At 30.7% G+C, this 24,722-nt stretch overlaps 2 protein-coding genes across 3 annotated transcripts; one reads left to right on the top strand and one right to left on the bottom strand.

The window, feature by feature from the left end:
- The first annotated feature begins 5,376 nt into the window (after positions 1-5,376).
- LOC114193973 (uncharacterized) lies at positions 5,377-7,188 on the top strand. The gene is made up of 3 exons (XM_028083985.2): positions 5,377-5,519; positions 6,313-6,735; positions 6,825-7,188. Exons 1-3 carry the CDS (start codon positions 5,418-5,420, stop codon positions 7,035-7,037), a joined length of 738 nt encoding a protein of 245 aa, XP_027939786.1. The 5' UTR covers positions 5,377-5,417; the 3' UTR covers positions 7,038-7,188.
- A 269-nt stretch (positions 7,189-7,457) lies between these two features.
- On the bottom strand, positions 7,458-19,839 carry LOC114193972 (hyperosmolality-gated Ca2+ permeable channel 2.1-like). Of its 2 annotated transcripts, XM_028083984.2 has the most exons (12): positions 19,370-19,836; positions 17,672-18,030; positions 17,258-17,404; positions 16,733-16,796; positions 16,426-16,635; positions 15,342-15,524; positions 11,243-11,541; positions 10,338-10,614; positions 9,792-10,070; positions 8,548-8,781; positions 8,281-8,461; positions 7,458-7,683 (listed from the first exon to the last, which is right to left on the bottom strand). In XM_028083984.2, exons 2-12 carry the CDS (start codon positions 17,947-17,949, stop codon positions 7,592-7,594), a joined length of 2,244 nt encoding a protein of 747 aa, XP_027939785.2. In that variant the 5' UTR covers positions 17,950-18,030; positions 19,370-19,836; the 3' UTR covers positions 7,458-7,591. The 2 variants fall into 2 exon arrangements, with proteins under 2 accessions (XP_027939785.2, XP_085521509.1); XM_085665383.1 differs by lacking the exon at positions 7,458-7,683 and having other exon boundaries at positions 8,280-8,472; positions 19,370-19,839.
- Between the last annotated feature and the right edge of the window lie 4,883 nt (positions 19,840-24,722).

Below are 24,722 nucleotides of genomic sequence, written 5' to 3'. Positions count from 1 at the left end.
CCATTTTAGACAACAATTTAATATAGATGAGTTTTTATTTATTTTTTTTTTATCTAAAGAAAAATGATTGTATATAATCACTTGTCAGGATCACAGTAATACTTAGAATAGATTTAAGTTCCTCTTTCAACAGTATGCATCATACATCATAGTATATATAAAATGAAAGTGAAACATTAACATTGGAAAGCCATAGTTTAAATTTGATTTAAGATTTGTGTTACTTTTTACCCCTTTCACTCTTTCTAGGTGGGAATAAGGATCATAGGTCCTATATATTAATTTGTTGAAACCTTTAGATATGGGTTTTGTCAAAGCATCGAAAAGTCATGCTCCATAGTTCTTTTCTAAGAAACCATTTAATAATCTCATCCTGTGTACAATCATCACTTCAAGTACATTGTCTAGGTTTATTATATAAATATAAAGTTCATTTTCATCTTAATAACTGAAATTTATTAAATTCAATATTAAAAATTCGATTTATAAGGTAAAGTTTATTTTTATTTATATATCATAAATATGTTATTTTTGCTCGATATGAGATTTTTAATTTGAGATATATACATTTCAAGCGTGAGAGTAGTATGATAAACCTAACAAATAGCGAATCTCGTTGAAATAAACTTTCAATGACTTTAATATCATCTTAAAAAGTAAATTTTAAATCTGACTCAACTTTACAAAACCGACTTATAAAATAAAGTTTTCATGTATTTATAAATCTACCTTATCTCTAGTTGACGTGAAATCTTCAAACAATTCACTTTCTCCTCTATCTCATATTATAATATATATATTCAATCTATCCTAAATATAATGGATGATTACTATTTATTTTAGCCTTAGTTTTCTGTACGTTTTGAACTTTAATTTTGATTATATATGCATCTAATTTAACATATTTATTTTGAAGAAAAAGTGGATATAAAAGAGGAGAGCAAGAGTCGTCTTTTTTTATTTTTAAATTAAACAAGATTAGGTATAGAAACTTAAATTTAAAAGTAATATATAGTATCCTTTATATTTACGTATATGTACGTATATGTACTTATCGTAAGTATTGAAGAAAATAAGAGACGTTATAACTCTTCTACGAAGTTAAGTTATTGCGACCTTTAATATTGAGCGATTTCAAGAGAAACATCCAAAATATAAAAAGCAGTGTTAAGATCTGACATTAATTAAAGTCTAAGGTAGCAATGGGATCATATTTACTTTCATTAAATAGTATACCATTTCTCAACAACTATAAAGACTAAATAATATAGGTTGTTAAATTAAAAAAGAAATTTTCCTCAATCTTTAAGCAACACATAAAAGAAACAAATTTCATACAAAATTCTTAACCTAATCCATCTAAGGTTGTTGGAAAGATTTAAAACCTACAGCGAAATGACTATGATGTTTCTAATCATAAGATCGTTTTATTCCTACTAGAATTAGAACAACTCATGACATCTACTTGGAATAATTCGATAATAATTTTTTTTCTCTTTAGCTAGTAGAAAAATAATTGGCAACCCTTGTATAAAAGAAATTTCCATTATTACATATTTAATTTACTCTTATTTATTAAATCAGAGATATAAAAAGCATATAAAAAATTGGCCTTAAACAAGTCCTTCATACTCCTTTTTTCTCTTGTCTTCACCAAAAAAATAAAGTTATATATGTATAACTAAATTCAAATTTACATATCTAATGCAATTATATAGAACGTTACTAGTAAATATCAAAAGATTTAAATTTAGTGCTGGTTGTGTCTTTTCGAATATTAAGTTTGAATCGTACGTTTTATATACATTTGAATTCATATTCTATATATATATATATATATATATAGTATCGCTATATTTGACATATTATTTATTTAACATGATTTACGATTTTGTTGTTGTTGTCGTCGTCTATCAATTAAATTTGATATTTTATCTTAGTTATTCATATGTATATATTATCAAAGTTAAACTTTAGATATGACTGAAAATATATAACTAGTATAGTAATTTTTTCTTCATTACATAAATGTGGTATATATTGAATTATTATTTGCAAAAATTCTAAGCCAGTTTAAAATTAAAGTAATATATAATAATTATATATTCAAGTTATGTATCAACAATAGAAATAAAATCAAAGAAGGTAATCTTAGTTTTACAAAAATAAGTTAGAAATTTGAAATCATTTTCCAATATTATATTAGAGAATTTTAAACGAACATTTGGTTTCCATCAATATCACACATAAACGAAAGCCAGCTTTCAATTCCTTAAAATATTGTTGTTACCCTTAACTTTAACACTGGTCAAAACGAACAGCCATAAACCATTATGAAAAATGTTAATTGAACAATAAGATATATAGTATAATATTCCAATAATATTGCTTTGAAATTGAAATAGGGTTTACAATTTTGGTCAAATGTAGTTGGCATGAATCATAACGACAAGTTTGATTAAATCTCAGTTGCACCCAATGTATGTCATGCTATGTTAATTGCTTAAATTAATTTGAAATTAATTAATATGGACCAAAGTCCTCTTACGGTCTTCAATGCTAGAATTTTTATTTAGAATGGAATCCAATGTGTTAGGGCTTGGATCTATGCTCATCATTTATTAATATTACTTATCTCTCACCAAATTATTTTTGTCATGATCCAAGAAATCCTCACAAATTGGTTTCTATTTTTTTAAAATATATAATATAACATAATAAATGACCATATATATATATATTTATGGTAGTTTTACATTTTTTCTAATTTTCAAAGGAGATTATACGTTATGTATCGCTATGAACTTTGACATCTCAGTTATGTTGACACTCCAAAATCATGTTGTGGGTGACAACAATTGTCCTGTGACGAAGGCCGGATGGGCCGAGTCACAATCGAATAATGGTGTTTGGATTCATACGCTCTTAAGTAGAAAGAGTTGTGTCCTGACTAATAACTTATATAATCCAATTAACTTTGATTTGTAAAAAGTTATTTCTTTTTTTATATTTTATTCCCTTGCAAATGTTTATAAAAAAAAAATCCAAATAAACCTTAACATGAAGAACACTAATGTGAACAACAAAGAAAAAAAAAAGATCATTATTTAGGTTTTGATAATCACATCCAAGTTTCCAAACCTACAAAAAAATGTGTAATATAGACCTCTCTTTTTTGACTTGCTTGTTAGATAAACTTAATTAGTCATTGTTATTATAAGATAATATGTTGACTGTGTATGTGTAATTGATCATAGCTGTAATATTTTAGATGAATTTTGGTTGACTATGATGATATTCTGGTAAGCCATGGTCATTATTTGTTAGGGTTTTGTTGACACTTGACATAATTTGACACTCACTATTAATATAATATTATTTTTCTTTTCTGTAGTTTCAAACTTTGGCCGTTATAGCTGATTACACCACTATCTAATTGCCTCAAATATGTATATAATATATTATAATATATTTGGGGTCCATATAATAGACTTAGGCACCTTAATTATATAGTATTAGTTAACAAATAAAACTATGTTGGCCTCATAGTTATAGTTAACTTGGAACATAATTTTATGGTTTTGTTTTTATCACTTGCCAAGATATAAACCTCTAAAGAAAAGGAAGGGATTTGCTTTAGGGAAATGTTGATAATCCTTTTCAATAAATTAATATATAATAAATATTTGAATTTGGAAGTTTCATCTTGTAGTATAATATCTTTTTTATCTTAAATATTGCAATTTAAGTATAGTGAGAGTTTTACCTATGTTTAATGTCTATAGGTAAAACCATTTTAACTTTTACCTGTAAAAGTTAACGAAGATACATGTATTTTTGTTGTAGTAAAGTGGTTAATAAGAAAAACTCAAAATATTGTTGATGGAGAAAAAAATGAACTTTATTTATCAGATTTTAAGTTGAAATGTTATCGGTGAGAAAATAATATTCAGAGGAAAAGATTTCACTCAAAACAATTTAATTATCAATATAATAATAAAAAATATTGACTTATATATAGTTGAATTTTTCGAGAAAGGATCACTACCAAAATATAATACAACGAGACATGAGTTTAATTCACATATAAGAAATTGACATCACTCATAATTAAAAATCTTAAGATAACAAATTTATGGGTCTTCATCTTTATATGATGCTCAATTTTTTCATTTTTACTTGATGTGAGACTTAGACTCACACTTAAATTTTTAATATATAATTTAAACATAAAATTAATATTTATTTATGATTAGGAAGTTTGTTTAAGCTTAACCAATTACAAAATTGATCAGTAAGATTGATCTTACTGGGTGTAAATTTGTTTTTGTTATTAACAAGCATGCATATGTAATGTGAATGGTTAATTATGTTAATTAATTAAAGTGATAAAGCATGCTACATAGCAGAAACTGAAAGAAGCCAGAAGGAGGAAAACAAAAATTTGTTAGGTTAATCCATAATTATATATTGTATTAAGGAAAAAGTAGGGTAAAGTATTAAAGTTAATGCATGTGTGAATATGTTGAGTCTGTAAAGGGAAAGGGAATATCCCGAAAGCAGAAGAAACGAGAGAGAAAAATCCTACGACATAAAACCAAAGACTTCAAAACTTAACTTAAAGAAAATGATAATTAACATTCAAAATAATATATTAATTTGGTCAGTGATTCAAGCCATGACAACAGCCAAACGACACCTTCTCTCATGCTTTTTTTTTTTTTTAATTTATTTATATATTTATTTTTGGATAAGAGGTTTAAGCACATGGGTGTAGAAAATCGCCTTATTACACATCGGGTATTTATTTGATTTTTTTTATTTTTAAAATTTTAAAAGTAAAATTATTTAAATTATCAACTCAAATAAAAGTTTGATCTTAAAAGTGTAATTCTAATAAAATTATACCATAAAACATTATTGCAAATAAAGCAAGTTGGTCATTTTCATATTATGAGAATGAAAGAAGAAAGTGCGAAGGCAAAGGAAGAAAAATCCCAAACTAAGGGAGAGTTTGTTTGTATAATTTTTTATTCTCTTTGCACCTCTTTTTTTTTTTTTTCTTCATGCTTCTTATTTTTTATATTTTAAAATCTATTTTTTTGAAATATATAAATACATTGAAAAAGGTTATATACTGATAGTTAAAATAGTTTTACACCGTAATTCAATAAGAAATCGCTGTATACAATAAATTTGCTTATTTTTAAGGTCATTTGTGGTGAAGTGCAAAACTAATCAACATAAATATTTAAGTAACTTCACAAAACCAAAACAAGCATGTGAGGAAAAGAAAAAAGATGAAAACAAAGTGATGTAAGTTTAATTACGGGCTCGAAGATGGGCCTTGCAACAAGTAAGTTGGGCCAGGCCCAAACCTCTCCGAACGCAAAACCCTAGAGAAACACGAAAGGTTAATGAATAATTGCACTAGAAACTGGATTGGGTTGTTGCAGCTGAAGCAGAGAAGCATGGCGATTTTGCCTTCGCTTGCAGTTCCATCAACTCCCATGTTTCGGGTATGCTTTTATTACATTCCTTGATTTCAACTAAAACATCGTCTCACGGGTAAATTACATTAAATGATGTCTTAAATATGAATCAATATTCAGTTTCCTTTTTATTCTTAATTCGATCGAAATGATCCACACGTTTGTACTGAAGTCACCTTTAGTTTGTTGCATTGTGATGTTCTTTGTGTATGAGGAAATTTGTGTGCTATCTATTTGAATGCGATTAAACAGGAAATGATGTTTTTGGCACTGTGTTTTAGGACTACTATTATAGAAAGAGCAATTAGGACAAAGATTTTCTATGACTGAAATTTTTTTGATACTAGGGAGATACCTGAGTTTTTTTCTTGGTAAATGATTGGTTTCAGAGGAAGAGTGTCAACATAAAACGGTTCAGAAGAGAAAGAAATAGTGAAAGACCAATTAAGTTGAGAAACTACATAGGGGTGAGAAACTTTTAAGATTTGGCTTAAGGTGAACAATGGGTCCTGCTTTGATATGATGAGTAAACTTAACTGAAACGTGATGGATGGAATTTGTTAAGCGTTTAATTTTGATACATTCGCAGTGCAAAGTTTTTCGAAGAAGGTTACTCAATATTTTGTCTAAATTGGTTCTTATTAGTGTAAAAATGTTTGCTCTATATTTGTCACGATTCATGAGTAGCCTTCCAATTTTATATGGGGGGATTCCATTACAGTGAAGTTGCAGTCATTAAAATTTATGAAGTATGATATATAACGTAAGTGGCTGAAAGTTTCATTCATTTGTAGTAATTAGTTTCCCTTCTTTTGTGTAGGTAAAGCTGTTTCAATGCCAACCCTGCCATTTCCACAGATGCTCAGAAATATACTTTCCCCGTCTAAGAAGTTATAATCGAACTAGATCATTCAAAGAATCAATGGCAGAGCATAATGAACCCAATGAGGTTAAGATGAAGATTGGAATCATGAGGGAGAAACTGAAAGGAACAATACCAGTCTTTGTTCAAGAATTTCCTTGGAAAAAGGCTGAGCATATATTTCTAGATAAACTGCTTAATCTCTCACAAGAGGCAGTGAAGTGGTCTCTTGTTTTGTTTTTCATTTATAGCTTTGTATCAGACGTTGTATATACGTTGTCCATAAACCGTGAACTGATAATTCCTGTTGGCCTCTTTGCTGGCTGTCTTGTGGCTGATTTCTTGAAGGAGATATCACAAGAATTGTTTCATAGATGTGAGGTATTATATTTTGAATTTGTTGTGTATTTCATCATCAGCTCTGTGCTCAGTTGTTTTTCTACTTTTTCTCATGGATTTGTACTTGACAGGAGAAGGTTTTGAAATGGCGTCTTCTGGGAATGTACTTCATCTTTGTGTTTGTCAAGATCATGTCCTCATGGTTTGCAACAGTGCCTCGTGTATTTCTATTGCATGTCGCAAGTGGGGGACTGATGCAGGTTTTGTGGCATTGGAGAAATTTGATTGAAGATGCAAAGAACCAACAAGAAACGAGTAACTTCTCTAATTTGGAGACTTCGTGATAGATGATGGATGGAAAAGTTAACTGCCACATCTGCAGATTTCCTTTTCTACGTGATAACTCCAGTTTTTGGTTTCTGCTGTTCTTCATGAATATAATTCAAGTAATGCAATGCAACCAGCAGAGGAGCAAGTTATACTTGTGCATCACCATTTATAGATGTTTTTATTTACTTTTAAATTAATAAAAAATCTATCAATAAAATAGGCGCACAAATTTCACTGAGACTAATTCTAATTTAATTTGGAAGCTCCTTTTCTTAATGCAAATTAAATCCTTTAAAGATATATACATGTTGCCGTATCTCAATTTCACCGTTTTCTGAAATTTACTTCACTTTTGATGACAATGTTGTATTATTACATGTCTATTTACATTTAATTGAACTCATTTTAAAAGAAAACTATTTACAACTAAAAAATTAATGAACAACATATATGTGTATATCTCAAGTGATTCTCATCTTCATCTATATTTTGAACAATTGTTCATGCACAGGCACCTTTAGTGCACGTCATGATATTTCTTATACAATGTACAGCATTTTCGGAGTACTCATAGGTTTAAACCAAGTACAGATTTATCCGAGTTCAAACTCACTGAGCGTTGTACTGGGCGTGGTCTATCCTTTTGAGAAAGCTCCTTGCCTGAGTGAAAAACAAACAGGGCCAAGGGTCAGTTTGTGAGAAAAGGAAACAAAATTATAAGTAGCAAATAGGAAGGATAAAAATAAGAAATAAAGTAAAAATATAAGTGTTTTAATTTAAGATAGATAAAAGAAATAGATAAATAGTAAATAGGTGAACGGAAATGGATAAGAAATTGAGGAAATATAATGAGTTAATATCACCTTTTTATTTCTCTCCTTTTTTATTTATTCTCAAATAAACTCATTTTATTTTCCATCTATTTCTTTCCTCTCCACCTTATTTACCTTCTACCAAGAAAAGTTAAGTTAATAAACATCATTCAAAGAGGGAAATCACAATATCAGTGAATTACACTGACATTCCACAAGAGTTTTTCAGATTGTACATGATCTTCTTTACTTCTTTATAACATTTACTCTTAATGGAAGTACACGGTGTAATGTTTTTTAAGCAATGAAGAGAAATTAGTTTAATAAAAAAGGAAAAAGGAATGTGAATGTTTTTAAAACAGTTAATACATAGATTCCAAGATGAGGAATATGGTTTGCAATTTGAGCTATCACAGTATAATTTACTCTTAATATTAAAACAAACCTTTTTCCATATCTTGCGATGAAGATTGACCTCTGTCCATGTCCCCGTGACGTTTGACGCATTGGGGTTGGCTTGAGTCATCTTCCATTAAACTGGGCTGGTTGTAGGCTACAGGTAAATGCTCATAAATCTCTTCCATCCTCCCGCTGTGCTCATCTCTCAGATCCATGTCAGTTACAATCTAAAGCAAGCCTGATTAATTCAAAAGGGTTGGACGAAAGACAAGGGCGATGGTGAGGACTGGGGCAGGGAGAAAGGGAGTTTTACCTGTGCTGAATTGCTCTTGAATATTGGGAGAAACCGTTGCCTACAATACTGATGAAATAGAAGCGTACCAATCAACAATGGAATGGTGAATCCAGATGCAACTGATGAGCGTTTAAGTCCAAACACCCCCAGCGCGATAAGTTGAGAAAATATCAACGAAAACACGGTGGTGTTGTGAGCAATAGGCCAGAACTGTCCCCCACTATCATATTTTGTAATGTACACGTTGATAATCTGAACAGAAAAATTATGTTTAGTGGAAGGTTTTTGCGCTGGTTAAGAAAAAATCAAAGAATCATTGACAGGTTTTAACGGGAAGGAACGTAAAATAAGCATCATTTGACGTCATAAAATGAACTGCATCATTTATTTTGGTTAGGATCTTAGAAACAAATTAAATACAGTTGAATGTAAAGATGTAGTGATACACAAGTAATTTCCTTTCTTTTCTCCATCGGGGTACTTGTAGTTAAACAAAATTGACTGTAGGTGGATTTGAGTATAAGGTTGGTCCGACAAAAGTTGGAACGAAGGTGGAAAAGTCGTGGGTTTAATATCAATATTAATAATATTTGGAAGATATAAAATTAATTTGAAGGGTTTGGAAGAAAGAGTTGGAGAGATTGTGAGTTCAATTTCTTTTCTAAGTAAACTAACAACGATGATAAAATACACACAATAGTTAAATCATGGCTTTATGGTTAAAAATTTGAAAAATATCAGTTTTTTAAGAAACCATGATGCCATTAACTAGTTTTTAATTTTATATGAAAATAATATATCATGATCAAAATTTTCAATATAATTTACATCGTTCGGTCATATCTCTTCATTTGAAAGAGAATATTTTACTAATAAAATTTATTTCGAGCAATAATCATTAAGTTATAATAACTCTCGGCTTCCTTAGTCAATTCATTTTTATTATATTTGTTTCATATGAGAAACTAGACTAAGCTGACTCTCGCCCTGTTTTTCCCCAAAACAAAAAAAAAAAATCTCTGTTGCAACTAATTAACTTCTCACATATTCTTCGATAACTAATCACTCAAATCATATAAATTGTTAGGAAACAATCACTACCCAAATCTAGTAATAATGTATGGCTAAGTTTGTTAGATAAAACGTAAAAAAACTAAAAACGTTCCTATTAGTTGAGTTTTTATGCGAACCAAATAATTAAATGCAATAAACTTAATAATGAGCAAAAGATTAGATGAACTCGTGATAGATGTACTACTAACCTGATTTCGGTAAACAAGGTAAGCAAGGAAAAAGTAGAACAACAAGAAGGGCAACATCAGGGGTGCCAGAATAGAACAAGTGAAGCCGAGGAATCCAAACAATAATACTCTTGGAACTTCTGTATGGTACGGAAAAGATAGGCTGCTATCGAGTGCATCTTCCTTAAGTCTGAGTACGAGTCTCTGGAAAATATTGCATAGAAGAGGGAAAATTTGCATAACTTCACATGCCAAACTCGCCCAACCAGACGATAAAACGTAAGTTGTGAAGAAAGTAGCCTGTACACCATGACAAGGCCAAAACAAAATGAATTACTAATTACAGAAGAGTTACTTATTTATTTCTTCCACAAATGGGTAGAGATGGGAATCAAGATAACAAGTGTGTACATTATTCAGCGTTGCTAAAATCCCTAATATGTCCAAGTGCATATAAATCATTTCTAATACAATATAATATAAGAATACTTTAACATATGAGAATAAATCTAAATAAAGTTTGAGATTAAAAATCAGACTATTTTTGTAGGAACTAAGATATATCACCTGCGATGGCACTGCCTTGGCAAGTTGGGCAGGCAGATCTGTTACGCTAGAAAAAACCGAGAGCTGACTGATAACAGAACCAGTAAATACATTAACAAAAAACACGTTCCAAATTGTGAAGTACAAGACTTTACAACATGCACTCTTCTTCCTTTCACTACGAGAAATAGACCCCTCCACAGAAGAAAATAGCATCATCATAGGTGGAACTGTGCACAAAAATAAAACCAATATCACGCTTGGTAGGTAACCAGTCACCACCTGCCTCACAAGTTTCCTGCAAAAATGAGTCAATTTATAGTGAACTTCATAGCATTTTAGATAATAAATAAACACCTACAAATTCCATGTAAGTCTCTCTCTGTACTAGTTTGTGATCATTTCAATTTTGAAAAGGAAGCATGGCATATGTAAATACAAAATTTTAGACTTTGCTTCTGTGGGAAATTATAAGCTAAGAATAGGCGGAGTAGAAGAACCATCAATGACCAACTTTAAATTGTAGTTGTGTGTGAATAATTTACGCTATCACTTCAAACAAGCAGCTGACATGATAATAACCTAGAGGCTAAACCCTGATAAAATATCGTATTTAAAAGCTTGGTAGAATTCCAAACAACTTTTATTTTTCGAAAAAAATAGTTCATGAATAATTTATCTCTCAAGTGGTTACATATCCCAACATAGTTTACTAGTTGAGTGGCTACTTGTTCTTAAACTACAGATATATTTATCAATTTCTTTTTTGTACTTTTTATTACTAAAAGTTGTATTGCTTATCAAAATGAAGTTGTACATTCATCAAGTAAATTAAAGCAGTATGATTCATGTGAAAGAAAAAGAGTCATTATAAGAGTATAGGAGTCCATGACATTAGTCACTTTATAGATGCCGCAACATCTTACTCTTTAAGCATCCCTCTCAGAAAAGGGAACATTTTCTGAAGTTTGTCTAGTTGAGTCAATCCTTGTACAAATGTAACAGGGATAAGGAACACGAGCATGAAGCCAATAGAGGCCACAAGTGTAGCTATCTTACGGATCCAAAGTTGCCTATATGGTACGCAAATATTGGACCAATAAATATCATGTGGTTCGGGAGCTACGTCTGTCACCCATAACATAGGATTTGGTGTCTGCAGTACCTTTGCAGCCATAAGAGCAGCATACCGACTTTTAAAGAATACAAAAGCAGCGGCACATTCCTGTATCAAAGGTCCAACATGAATCACAAACTAGTGGACACAAAACATTTGTTGACATATCACAATCTGAAATACTTCTACAGCTACTAAATGAAAATAGAAAATCAATGGGGCATGGATTTCATCCCTTAATATAACAAACAACGATAAAATATAAGCACCCAAAAGAACCGGACAATAAATATAATGACAACATATTTTTTTTCAACTAATACGTCGCTAACATACAAGTAGGAAACATCACACCTATTTTGAATCTCCCAAGAAGTTAAATGAGATAAATTCAAAACAAAAATAATAAGATTGAAAGAGTCGCAAATCAATCCAAAATATAAAGTGAACTTTCACTCCCAAAAAAAACATTTCAGATATTTTTCACCGAGTAGGCATGTATCATCAATTGGCCCAGAAGTATACTTGTTCTTCTCGAAATTTTCATTTTTCGCGCTATTAAGTAGCAACAGCAATAGTATCTGTAGCACACTCATTCACAGAGGAGTCATTTAGATAAGAAACATGAACAATGCTAAGACTAAGTCTACCATGCAATCATATTTATTTACTGAATCACTATTGCAATTTTCACGTAATAAGATTTATTTGCTTACTAAATTTCGTATGTCATATTGGATATTAGGTACAAATAATGGGTGTTGGAAAGACCTTGTTGACAACAAGTATTCATGGATAAACACTATGATATTATGACTTGTTGTATGAAACTTTGAGTACTACATGCAGTATTTATAGGCTCTTTAACTTAACTCTTCAGCAACATACATTTAATACAACTACTACCAAAATACAAATAATACAGCTACCCAACTACTACCAAAATACTATCAATAAACTTCTAGTATTAATGAACTTCTAGTCCTAAAGACATATACCCAACTACTACCAAAATACAATTTAATGAACTCCATAATTATTACTTAAAAACACTTCTATCTTTCGTATTTCCACCACTATCCTCATTTAAGTTTATCTAACAAAACTCCTCCCCGTAAACTTAAATGGATCTTCTATCCTTTATTTCGTCTTGCCACAAGCACTAGCCCATTTTTCAATTGTTGATTGGTTACTCTTTGACCATCTGAAAATACCTCCATTTTCCATGGCACACATAAATCACTATAGTTGTCGATCCTGCTGCTACCGCTGGCCATGACAACTTCAACTGTTTTTTTATTTGTTTCTTCTTCCTTACCTTGATTGTCCTCACACTCGTTGCACATCTTTCTTACCACAACACCACCGTTTTGGTTTATGTTTCCACTCACTTCATTCTCTTTCACCTCCTCTGATCCTCGGTTGTTACTTCCAATATTCTACTTGGCGGGGACAACCATGTCGTGATGGCAATTCTTCTTGTTAACATGGCAAGTTCCTGTTTTAGATTGTTCTGTGCAAACTCCCTTTATATCTTATTCTCTGCTCTGAGACTCTTTACTTTGTCTTGAAGCACCCAATTGAGCTTCCCCAGGTGTTGAATCTCCTTATCTTTTTCTTTGAGTTTCTTCTCCACAACCTTTTGTATCACCTTCATAAACATTCTTGATTGTCTCACTCATTTCACATTGAGTTCCATCCACACTCTCTCCATGTGTTGCACGATGAAACGATTGATCTCCAATATCATATCATGATTAGCCTAGCCACATTTGTCTCCAGATTTGCCACCCTTGATGTTATAACCTCACCCACATTTACCGCCTCGCACGACTGCACACCCTCCAGATTCGCAAACTATCAAGCTCTACTTTCAACTTGTTGATCTCTTCCTTTCTTACCATGTTCTCTTTCACCAATTCATCATGCTCTCGTTGCAACACCGCAATCTTTGTCGTTTCCCTTACAGTATTGGTCATCTAAGCTTCCAATTTCAGTATGAACAGTCCCTGAACTTAGACCGATTTCAAACCTTTCCATCATCAACAACACTTCAACATCTTCTATGAGAAGGTTGATCATCTCTTCCCTCTTGTTTTCGGATCGGTAATCCCTTGCATAGTGTCTGACCTTACCATAACTAAAACACTTATTTGAGTAGCACTCCTTTGCACAATGGCCATAATTTGCCACACTTAAAACACTCAACTTTTGAGTTGCATTACTGACATCCTCTCCATGGACCTTATCCTCTTCTACACCAATTTTGTTGGTCGTACTGTTCTTTGTCTTCTTCTTGTCTTCCGACTTTTATCACCAGGATCACTTTTTATACCACTTGGCCTCGAGTGTTCTGAGTATAAGTATAAGATGCCTTCTTCTCCTCTATGTTGTCTTCACTTGAAGTGCTTGTTCGAGAGACTCTCCTTCTTCTTCCTTCTTCGTTGCTCATACGCCTTGAGTGATCCAGCAAGCTCTTCCACCGAGAGTGTTGAAAAGTCCTTGGAATCCACGATAGTGCATACAATATTCTCAAAGTCATCAATTAATGACCTTAAGATTTTCTCCACCACTAGGCAAGTGGGCAACGTTTTTCCATTCCCTCCAAGTTGGTTCACTATTGTCTCAACACGACAAATATACTAGGCAACTCTTTCAACTTCTTTCATCCTCATGCTTTCAAGCTTGCCTTTGAAAGTTTGAAGTTTGGCCTACTTTACACGATGATCTCCTTGATAAGCCTTCTTCGATATATCCCATGCATCTTTTCAAAATTTAGCATTTGTTATTTTCTCAAAGTCGGACTCATCAACAGCTCAGTACAACGCATACAAAGGTGCTTTGTGCTTTACTCGTGTTGCTCTCAGCACAACAAGTTGGACAATTGTATGTTCTTCAATGTCTGTTGGTTCTTGGGGTCCATTTTCAACTACTTCCCATACTTCTTGGGAACCAAGGAGAGCCTTCATTTGCAAACTCCAGTTGTCATAGCTGACGTCCTTTGTTAACTTTGGCAAGGGCATACTGTTTGCTAGGTTGACCATCTCGCTCAAACTCCCTAGCTCTCAAACACTCTTTCTTAAGTACTCAGACGCTCAGGCTCTCAAGCTCTGATGCCAATTAGGTGACAACAAGTCATTTTGGATAAACACTTTTTGAGATTATGACTTGCTATATGAAACTTTTATAGGCCCTTTTAACTTGTCTCTTCAACAACATACATTTAATATAACCACTACCAAAATACAATTAATACATCTACTCAACTACTACCAGAGTACTATTAATGAACTCCTAGTCCCAAAGGTAGCTATCCATCTACTACCAAAGTACAATTTAAGGAACTCCATAATTATTACTAAGAAACATTCCTATGTTTTGCATTTCCCTAACTATCCTCATTTATGTTTACCTAACAGACCTTACTCTAGATCAAACAAAAAGGTTCAAATAGCATGTCAAGAACCAATTAATCCACCAAAGATCATTCCTATGTCTAGCTTCATAAATGGCTTATATATCTCGAATTGACGACCTAAAAGAATGCAGCTACATCAATGATTATTTGTTCGTCCATGTCACTAGGAACTTCCTTTTCAACATTCTCGTTGAAAAGGCAACCATACATTACTTTTGATTTCATGGCTTGGACAAACATCTGTACGCAATTAGTTTCGATTAAAATTTTCCCTGTCTAAATTGGTTACAGGTCACGTACAACAATGAACCAGAGTTGTTTATCACTAAAAATCAAAATAGAAAAAATAAAGAATTATAGCAATGTTAATGGATCTTGATCACATTGTCAATTTCCAAACATGGTATTTTAACGTCAAATAATGAAAAAGAAAGTTTATGACATAAGAACATAAACCACGGAAGTAAACCAGTCCAGCCAAAAAAGTTACCTTTTTCGTTGTTTCTAAATTCATGTCAGTATTGTCCGCTCCACCATTAGCACTATCCATTCCGATAGCAAACTTCTTGAAAGAATGTGTTGATGCTGCAGAACAACAATGCCTAAAACTAGGCTTACAAGTCTTGTCCAGTGAAGCATTTTTAAGTACCTTACATACATGTTCAGCATCATCCTGGTGGAAGAAGATTAGAATAAATTATAAATAGTTGTTCTGTCAACAAGAGTACTACAAGTTTATATTTTTGAAAATAAAAATGACGCTAAAGATCATAAAATAAAATAATAACTACATACTTTAATAGTTGAATTTCACAACAATATCTCCCTATATAAAACATCTTTCTTTTCTTGTGTGACTGACCACACATCATCTTAACATCTTATTTTGGCTACACCAACTTTTTCTTATCCCTTTAAAGCCTAACATTCATTTTCATCGAGTATAACTAGTAATATAATGGTATGAGAAAACTAAATGTAAATTCAAGAATGTCAAAAAGGAGAAAGTAACTTCCATTTCTACTTGACAGAATTACCACAAATTTCAAGTTCACTACAAACAGAAGGACAAATAACTTCCCACTGCATAGAGTTAGAGAATGAAAAACATGTAGGTTATAATTTTCATACAAACATTTATTCTGTTCTCCTACCTTGAACATGTTGACAAACAAGTCTTCTGGATAAAACACTTTGTATATTATAACTTGCTATAATTTACAATGAGCAGTACATGGTCTATATATTGGCCTTTAGACATGACCCTTCAACCACAACTAATGAACTTTATTGCATACCACAATCATTACTAGATGCACTCCTAACTTTTTCACTTTCCTAAGATACTTTAATTCTACCAACACTATTAAATGCAACAACTCACATTTAAGCTTACCCAACAAAACCAAATAACCATCTTAAACTGATAGATTACTGGAAAAAACACGTATTGACAGTTATGACTTCACAAAGTGATGGTGATCTAAGCAATGAACTTTACATAAATATAAAATTGGCAAGCAGTATGACGCTCAAATGAAAACGAAAATATTTAAAGGAATTAGGAAGCCCACCTTCAGTTTTTGAACTTTACCAGACTTATAAATCATTTGATGTGACAAATATGCTGATGCATGGTAATGTGAAAAGAACCTTTTCACGGTTTCACAGTATGATTCTTCAGAAGAGCAGGGAACTGATCGGACAAGAATTGTGAAATGACTTGGATTTGGAGGTGATCCAACAATATGCAGTAGCCTCAAATTAGTAATGCTCTTATATTCCTAAATATAAACACTGACAAATCAATATTTAAGACATGGAAAAGTAAAACTAAAAATGGTAGAGGTGCTTATGTTGTAGATAAGTTCAGATCCTTACAATGTACAGAAGAGTGCAAGCCGAGAATGTTATGATGTATAGCGCAACACAATGAGCCCAAAGCCTGACGACATGCAAGAGAATAAAAACAGACTATAAGTAACCAGTTTAGGGGTGCATTTCTGCATAAGATCACTAATTATCACTCTATTGACATCTTAAAATGAAAAAGGAAAAAAAAAAAACACAATACATTAAGGTCTGGATCAATCGAAACTCAAAATATCGCATTTTCTTGCACTCACTTCATGTTTATTGTTTTGGAAGAGAAAAAACAACACAAATAAACTTCCCAGTAAAGAAAAGTTGAGTAGTTTATTCATCCATGAGGAGGAAAAGTCAAATGATGATGCAGATCCACATTATTCTTTGAGAGCGTAGTTCATTACTGGTTATGAAACTTCAAGTAATTTAATATATATTTTCTATTGTATTTCTCAACTTGTATGCATCATTAGACATTCTAATTGAATTAACATAATTAAAACTTTAATTGAGAAGTAATATATAACTCTGAAGTCTTACCACGTTGAACCTTCTTTGACATTCTCAATGGTAAATACTTCCAGCGACTCAAAAGGTATATGCTTATGCGTTCTGTCCATACCATGATAATTTATAGGAAGCACCAGAGCAAGGCAAATGACAGCAGCAATGGAAAACACTCGGATACTGTTGGAGACAACGTCAACATTACAGTTAGTAAAGTTACAAGATGGACAATCAAATTTGCTTTAGACTTAATTTTTTTATTTGATACGCTTTTTAAATATAATTGGTAGGTTAAAATTTGGTAGATTTCAGATTAAAAAATTAACAAATAATAAAGCAATTCACCCTATCACAACGTTCGTTAAAATAACAATTTTTTTTTCAGCTTCATAAAAATAACATAAGGCACACAAATAAAGCTATTCGATCTTTGAAGAACTGAACAACCTGAACACAAGCATCCTCACAAAAACCACACCATCCAAGCCACCAATAGCTAGTATCTCTTCCTCAGACGTTTCCCATGCTTTCAGTATCCAGCTAGGGGAGGGAACAAATCTTTCTAAGCAGAGATCAACGCGTCTTGAATGCTGAGAGGCTAGTCTCCTTCCAAAGTACACGTTAACATTGCTGGGTTGTTTTCTTAATACGGAATAAAATGAAAAGAGCACCACACACAGACCAATATTAATTCCAGCAGAAGTTAGAAGAGCATTGATGTCCATCCCTCCTCACTGTACTTCAAAAGTAGACGCATCTCATCACCCCGTAAGAAAGACATTAGAAATCCAAATCATGCCCATCACCTGAAATAGTATATATTCCGACCAATATCTCGGTAAGAATGAATTTCTTTGAGCAGGTTCAACAATGCAAAATTGAAAGATCTCTTTTACTAATTTGTTAAGGTGCAGTATGATATCTGTCAATAACTATGAGAATTTTTACTGTTCCACAATATGCAACAGTACATAGACACGGAAGATCGAAATGAAAAAAATAAAAATAAAAAAGGATATATCATTTGAAAGTTCTATAAAAAAAGACACACTCTCTGGGAGCTAAAGAAGTGAACCTTAAATAACTGTAAGCAAGATTTATTTACTTTGAGAACATTTCTACTTTGGCACATTGACTAACGAAGATACATGCCTTAAATTCATATCACACCGTATAATATCTTAGGAAAAAAATCCACTATGCAACTTGCAATTTGAGAGGAATTAAAAATAACAATAATACGAATTAGTGATGAATGACATTCAAGCTCCATAACCTTATCCGCTTGCAAGTTATGAAGGATTTGACAAGAGCACTACGCATGAGTGTGCAAAGTTACTTAGTGAAGCCTCATAGACTTCTCAATACCTTTTCCAACTTACTATCAGGTACTAATAAAAAGCTAATTTAAAAGTTGAGTTTAGAACCACTAAACAACGTAACTCGTATTATTGAATTTATTTACAAATAAAATTCCATTGTTCTTCAGAAAATAATGCACCATAACGGCAATTTGAATTGATCAAACATCAGTTTTTTTACTTGATCACCCATACTTACAATAAGTACTCGACTTAACATTTAAGGGGTGGAGAATAAGTCAATTGTAACAACTAAAACTAAGTTAGAGAAATTCACAAAATATTTTATCTCAAACACACTTCCGAATGCTCAATTTCACTACTTTGTTAATCCGATATGAAATTCGCAAAACCATATTTAGTTCCCATGCTAGAGGAAATAAAAATGAATAGTAAACAAACTAAAACGCAGGGTGCAAAAGACAGAAAAAAAAGACAAGAAGCACAACCAGTTCAGTAAATCACTATCAGTTTCGCTAATTAGTAAAATAAAACAAACTATAAACCCTACAGTTATTATCCGTCTAACCAACAATACTAGATTCAGAATTTCACACGCATCGCCGAAACAGATTCAAACTAACACAGCTTTCAAACCAAACACTAACAGGCACACAACTCTGAATTAAACAAAACTCCATAGCAACAAAAAAAACAAAAACGAAAACGGTTAACTCTAAATGAATCGATGAAAGAGAACAAATCGAAACGATTCTAGAAGGAAGCAACATTCCGAATCCGAATCAGAATCCGAAGAAGAAAAGAAGAAAGAGGCATAATGTACCTGCACAGCGATGCGCATTTGCAACACGTCAATGAAGATCAATCAGCGATGCACAGTGGTGGAATACCAGAAGATTAGAGAAAATGCTGAATTGCTAAAAACCAAAATGAAGAAGATGGAGAAGAAGAAGAAGGTTAGGTGACGCTTAAAAGTCAAAACTCGCAGAGCAATGCCGCGAGCCTTGCTTTTGCTTCCACTTCACAAGAACGCACGTTTATAATAATACAGCGAAGGGTTTGATTCAAAGGCAACGAACAAAAATGAATCCCTGAGTTTTGGGGTGTGTTTGTTTGTTTTTCTTTTTCCCTTTTTTCTCTTCCTTTCTTTTTTTCCTTTTTCGTTTTTCAGTCCCACTGCATAATTGGTTCCTTATCTCTCTTCTATTTTCTCTGAGCAGCCAGCCAACACGCAAACAACTTAAGCGTAGAAGTAATAATCAGAAAAAGCCACGTTACGAAATCGCGTTTCGGAAGCGTATAATATGATTGATCGATATATTAGAATGAAATTCGAAAGCGGGAGTAACGGCTTCGCCACGTGGCGGACACCGAGACGCCAACCTCATGTGCGTGATGCGAGTGTGTAACTAACCCACTCGAACATGCTACAGAGGAGAACGTGTTCTATACGCTGCATCGCAGACCATGACACAACCATGTACCCGCTCGATCGGTGATTTCCCACGTGGATCTTGATGACGTTATTGGTTCCTTGCTTCTGGCCTTGTTTAAAATTGTTGTGCCTTGTCGTAGCATAGTCTTTCTTGTTTTTCAACTTGAATGGCTAAGTTGTGGGCTCAAAACACGTGTTGGTATGCGCGCCATAAAAGCTTCCATGGGCCCACTATTGAACAAATTGCAGGAAATGGGCTTTCGTGTTCATTTAGAACTCATTCCCCTCCTTAATAATTAGGCATTTCTAAACTATTCATAAAAATCACGGAACACAAAATTACTCTATTTTATTATAGAATTATCTACTGCAAATTTAAAATATTTAAATTATTTATCATTTCAAAAAATTAAATATACGGAGGACAATATTTGACGGAAAAAAAAATTATTCTGACCCAAATTGGTGATAAATTATCAGGAAAAATCACCGTATTTTTATATTTTTAAAGTATTGTATGTTTTGGAGCTTTTGAATTTAATTACCATTTTGTTTTTAAAATTTTTTTAAAGAAATAAAAAAAAAACAGGTAAAAATATTTAAACTTAATTTCTAAGAAATATGAGATTTATCGTATGAACCGAAAACTAACCTTGTTTATAGAAAAGATATATTTGGATGGAAAATTTAAGGAACCTTCGAGCAAAAACCTTTTTATTGTTAGGTTGTTGCAAATCTAATCTGAAAATAGTGGTGGCATTAAGTCAAATATAATCAACCCATCTGTCTCAAATGCTTTTAAAATTCTTATGTCCAAAATCACACACCGCTTTGAAGTCAAATAAATCAACACATGATAGCATGTGCTTCCATAAGACGCAGCCCCTTTTTCCATAATGCGATGAATGTCAAAGAAGTTTCGAGAAATGTATTCAAATAAAAAATAAATATATAGAAAATGGCTTCTCTTTTTCTTGTCGTGGTACATTTTGACTTTAGGTAAAGTTGTAAGTTCTGGAGTTTATCCGTTTACAAAGAATATAAATATATACTTTTTACCTGTAAATCACACAAGTATATATAAAAAGAAAAAAAAAAGTTACATTACTTTTGTAACAATATACGACATTAGTACTGCCTCGTATAAGAAATAAATACAAAAAAAGGTGAGATCATGCTGAAAAGTTTATTCTATCTCTATCTCTTATCAATAAAATAAATAACATTACAATAAATAAACATACATCAATATCATCATAAGTCCTTTTGACTTTAGTATCATGTTCTTCTTCTAACAATTTCAACTTTCGGTAACTACTGTGTATCAAGAGAATAGTATATACAATACAATATACAATATATAATACAAATTTGAGAAGAATATATTTAAGATAAATTTTATTATAATAAAAATGTAATCCAAATAATATAGTAAACTATTTTATTAACTAAATAATTAAATATGCATTACAATAAAGAGAAAATTAATTATATAATGGACAATTGGTTAAATAGGTAGGTATGTTCTGAAAGATAATTGATTTTTAATATGTATATTTCATTACTTAATTAATGATAATTTATTATCATAAATGATAATCAATTAGGATGTTTTGAAAACTCTTTTAAATATTTTAAAAGTTATAAAAATACAAGATAAACAAAAATTTGAATTTTCAATTTTCTTCACCGACACTTTGATTTCTTTTATTGTCTTGGAATTTGTTACTCAAAATTTAATCGTGAGTTAATCTCGTAATAGTTAAGTAAAGAGGAGACTCATCTAATTCAGGTTATTTTGTTTTAATATATTCACCAAAATTACATAACTTCTGTATTTGAATAGAAATATTTGTAATTTATATACATTTATTTCAATTACTATTATTTTAACTTGTTTAATTCTTTTAAATATTTTATTTAGATAACGATTGAAATTTATTAAATTTTTATTTCCGTTAGTAAGATAAAGTATTTCAATTACTACTTAATATAAAAAAAAATTAAATTTCAACCTTGCAAACAATGGCAAAAAATCATTTCTACAAACTTTAACTGAAAAAGAAAATCTTATTAACATTCATTGAGAGAAATTTACTACATTGATTGAAAGAACTCTTGAAACATCAATATATATTGACAGATAAATAATTCTGAAAATATTAATTGGAGAGTAACTCATATCATGTTAGGTGATTAAGAAACTCCCGTATATATATCAAAAAAAATAGTTTGATTGTCATAGTTCTCATTCAATAAAAGGGTTAAAGTATATTTTTATTCCATGAACTTTGATAAATTTTAATCCTTAAACTTTAAAAATGAATGAATATAGTCATTTTAACCAATTTTGTTAACTTTTTTGTTTAGGTTTCGAACACATTTCTCAGTAAATATTAAGTCAAAAATGTGTCAAACGACATAAACAACTTCAATATTAAAATGAATGAAACACATTTAACACGTTAAAAAAAAGTCAACGTAATTGATTAAAAGGACTATATTTATTAATTTTTAAAGTTTGGGAACTAAATTTTATCAAATTTTCTATCAAGAACGAGTTTCAATTTTTTGCCAAAATTCAGGAAGTAAATATAGACTTTCTCTGAAGATTTTGATCCAAAATAGGATGAATGGTGAAAATTTGGTATCTGGATTCGTAATATTGATGTGTGTTTTTCGAAAATATTTTTTCAGAACTGATTTAGTGTATTTCAGAAAACAAAACCTAGAAATTCACATATTTAATGAACTGCGGAAACAATTTCGATGGGATGGAGGAAGAAACAACAAAAAATAATCATGTTAACATTGATTAGAAAAAAATCTTAATTAACACTGGTTGAAAAGTAATTTCAACTCATGCTTTAATTGATATCGGTTAAAAATAACCTCATTAACATTAAATGTAAATAGGAAATATATGTTAACTTTTAACAAAAACAAATTATGTTTATCATTGGTAAAAAAATAATGTTAATGATCAGAGTTTAAGATTTAAAGTTTAAAGTTTAAAATATAACTTGTCAGAAATTACAAAAAAATAAAATAATTATAACCACTTCAGTTTGAAATAAATATTTTCTGACATCCTAACTAAAGTGGAGACGAGGATTCTGAAAATCAAGGTAAAATAAAAAAGAAAATATAAAAATAACATAAATTTAAGATGTTTCTAGCTTCTAGTTGAATTTTTAATTTATTTAATTTTTAATTAATTAATCCATAAATTTTGAATTTTTTAATTATTTTTAAAATTTAGTGTCTAAACAATATATATTACTATAAAACAACTTAAATATTTAGAAAATAAATTATCCGACAAAAAATTTCATCCTAAAACACAGTAAAGATCTGATAAATTATAATAGTAAGAGGTTAATATTACATACTTCCATTCCCTCAATAATTCATTTCACTTAACATCCACGTAGTTTCATGTCGGCCAATAGTCCATTTCAGACACTTTATCTGCATTTATTTCGAATATATCATAAATTACAATATAGTTTGATTTCTTATAATTAGGATAAAGTGACTATTACTTCTTTTAATTGTATGTATAGTGTTACAGTAATTTTTAAATGTAATAAAATGACAATTTTCATTTATAAAACTTCTTTAGGTCAATCAGTTCGTACATATCTATTTTAATGCAATTAAACTGTTACATATAGGTTCCTTTAGGGTAGATAAAATTTAGTTTAAGAAAAATGAACATGATTGATTAAGTAACTTATTTAAGTAGGTTTTTAAAATTCAACTCTTAAGTAATCTGATTTGATGATTCCTTCAGTTCTTCATATTCAGTTTCGAAGAGAGAAAAAAAAAGAAGAAATAATTATAATACACAAAAGTTATAGACGTATCAAAGTATTTAGTTAATCATAAAATAAAAATAGCATATAAATATGTCCATATATTTATTCTTTTACATTTTAAGTTACTTTAGCATATATTTATTATTTAATAAACTAGCACTAACAACTTTTTGCTTACAACTAATTTTTCAACATTCAGCTAGAAGTTGATTTTACAAACATACCTAAAGTTATCAAAAGAATTTCATATTTCACATGTTTCATTCCATATAAATCTATATATATTATCATTAAAAGTTAGATTTTATATACTATTAAAATAAAATCCAGTTCATATTTAAAAAATAAATTGCCTTTCAACGATAACCTAAAAATATATATTTAAAATTAAAAAAATTATGAAAGAAAAAAAAAAACTATATTCAGATCAAATAAACTGTTGTACAAAACAATAACCTTGCATCGACACACGCCATCATTAGTTACCAGCAAACTAGTATTTTAAAATTGTCATTTAATATTATGCTATTTGTTTATTGTCATTTAATATTATGCTATTTGTTTTAGCCATTGCGTGATTTATTTTAATTTTTAACAAAAATAAAACATTGGTATAGATGTTATTCAATTTTATTTTTCTACAAAATAAAACATTTTAAGCTTTAGAGATTTAATATTATGCTGTTTGTTTTAGTCATTGCACTGTATTTTAATTAGTTAACAAAATAAAGCATTTTATTTAAAGAAATGCTATTTAAAAAACTAAAGAAAATTGTCTCTTTATTGAAAAGGAAGAAACATTTTGTGAAAGCAAATAAACAAAATCACAACATGCATTTGTTTCAAAAAATATTTCTATAAACTAATTGTACAAGCTATTCCATATAAAATGTAAAACTAAATTTAATTTTTAACGCATG

Source organism: Vigna unguiculata, chromosome 8 (genome assembly GCF_037176805.1).
Source record: "Vigna unguiculata cultivar grain cowpea cultivar isolate G323 ecotype 2 chromosome 8, ASM3717680v1, whole genome shotgun sequence".
In the NCBI taxonomy this organism is placed as follows: domain Eukaryota; kingdom Viridiplantae; phylum Streptophyta; class Magnoliopsida; order Fabales; family Fabaceae; genus Vigna; species Vigna unguiculata.
Note: the sequence above shows the minus strand (reverse complement) of the source record. Positions and strands in the feature narration are given on the sequence as shown.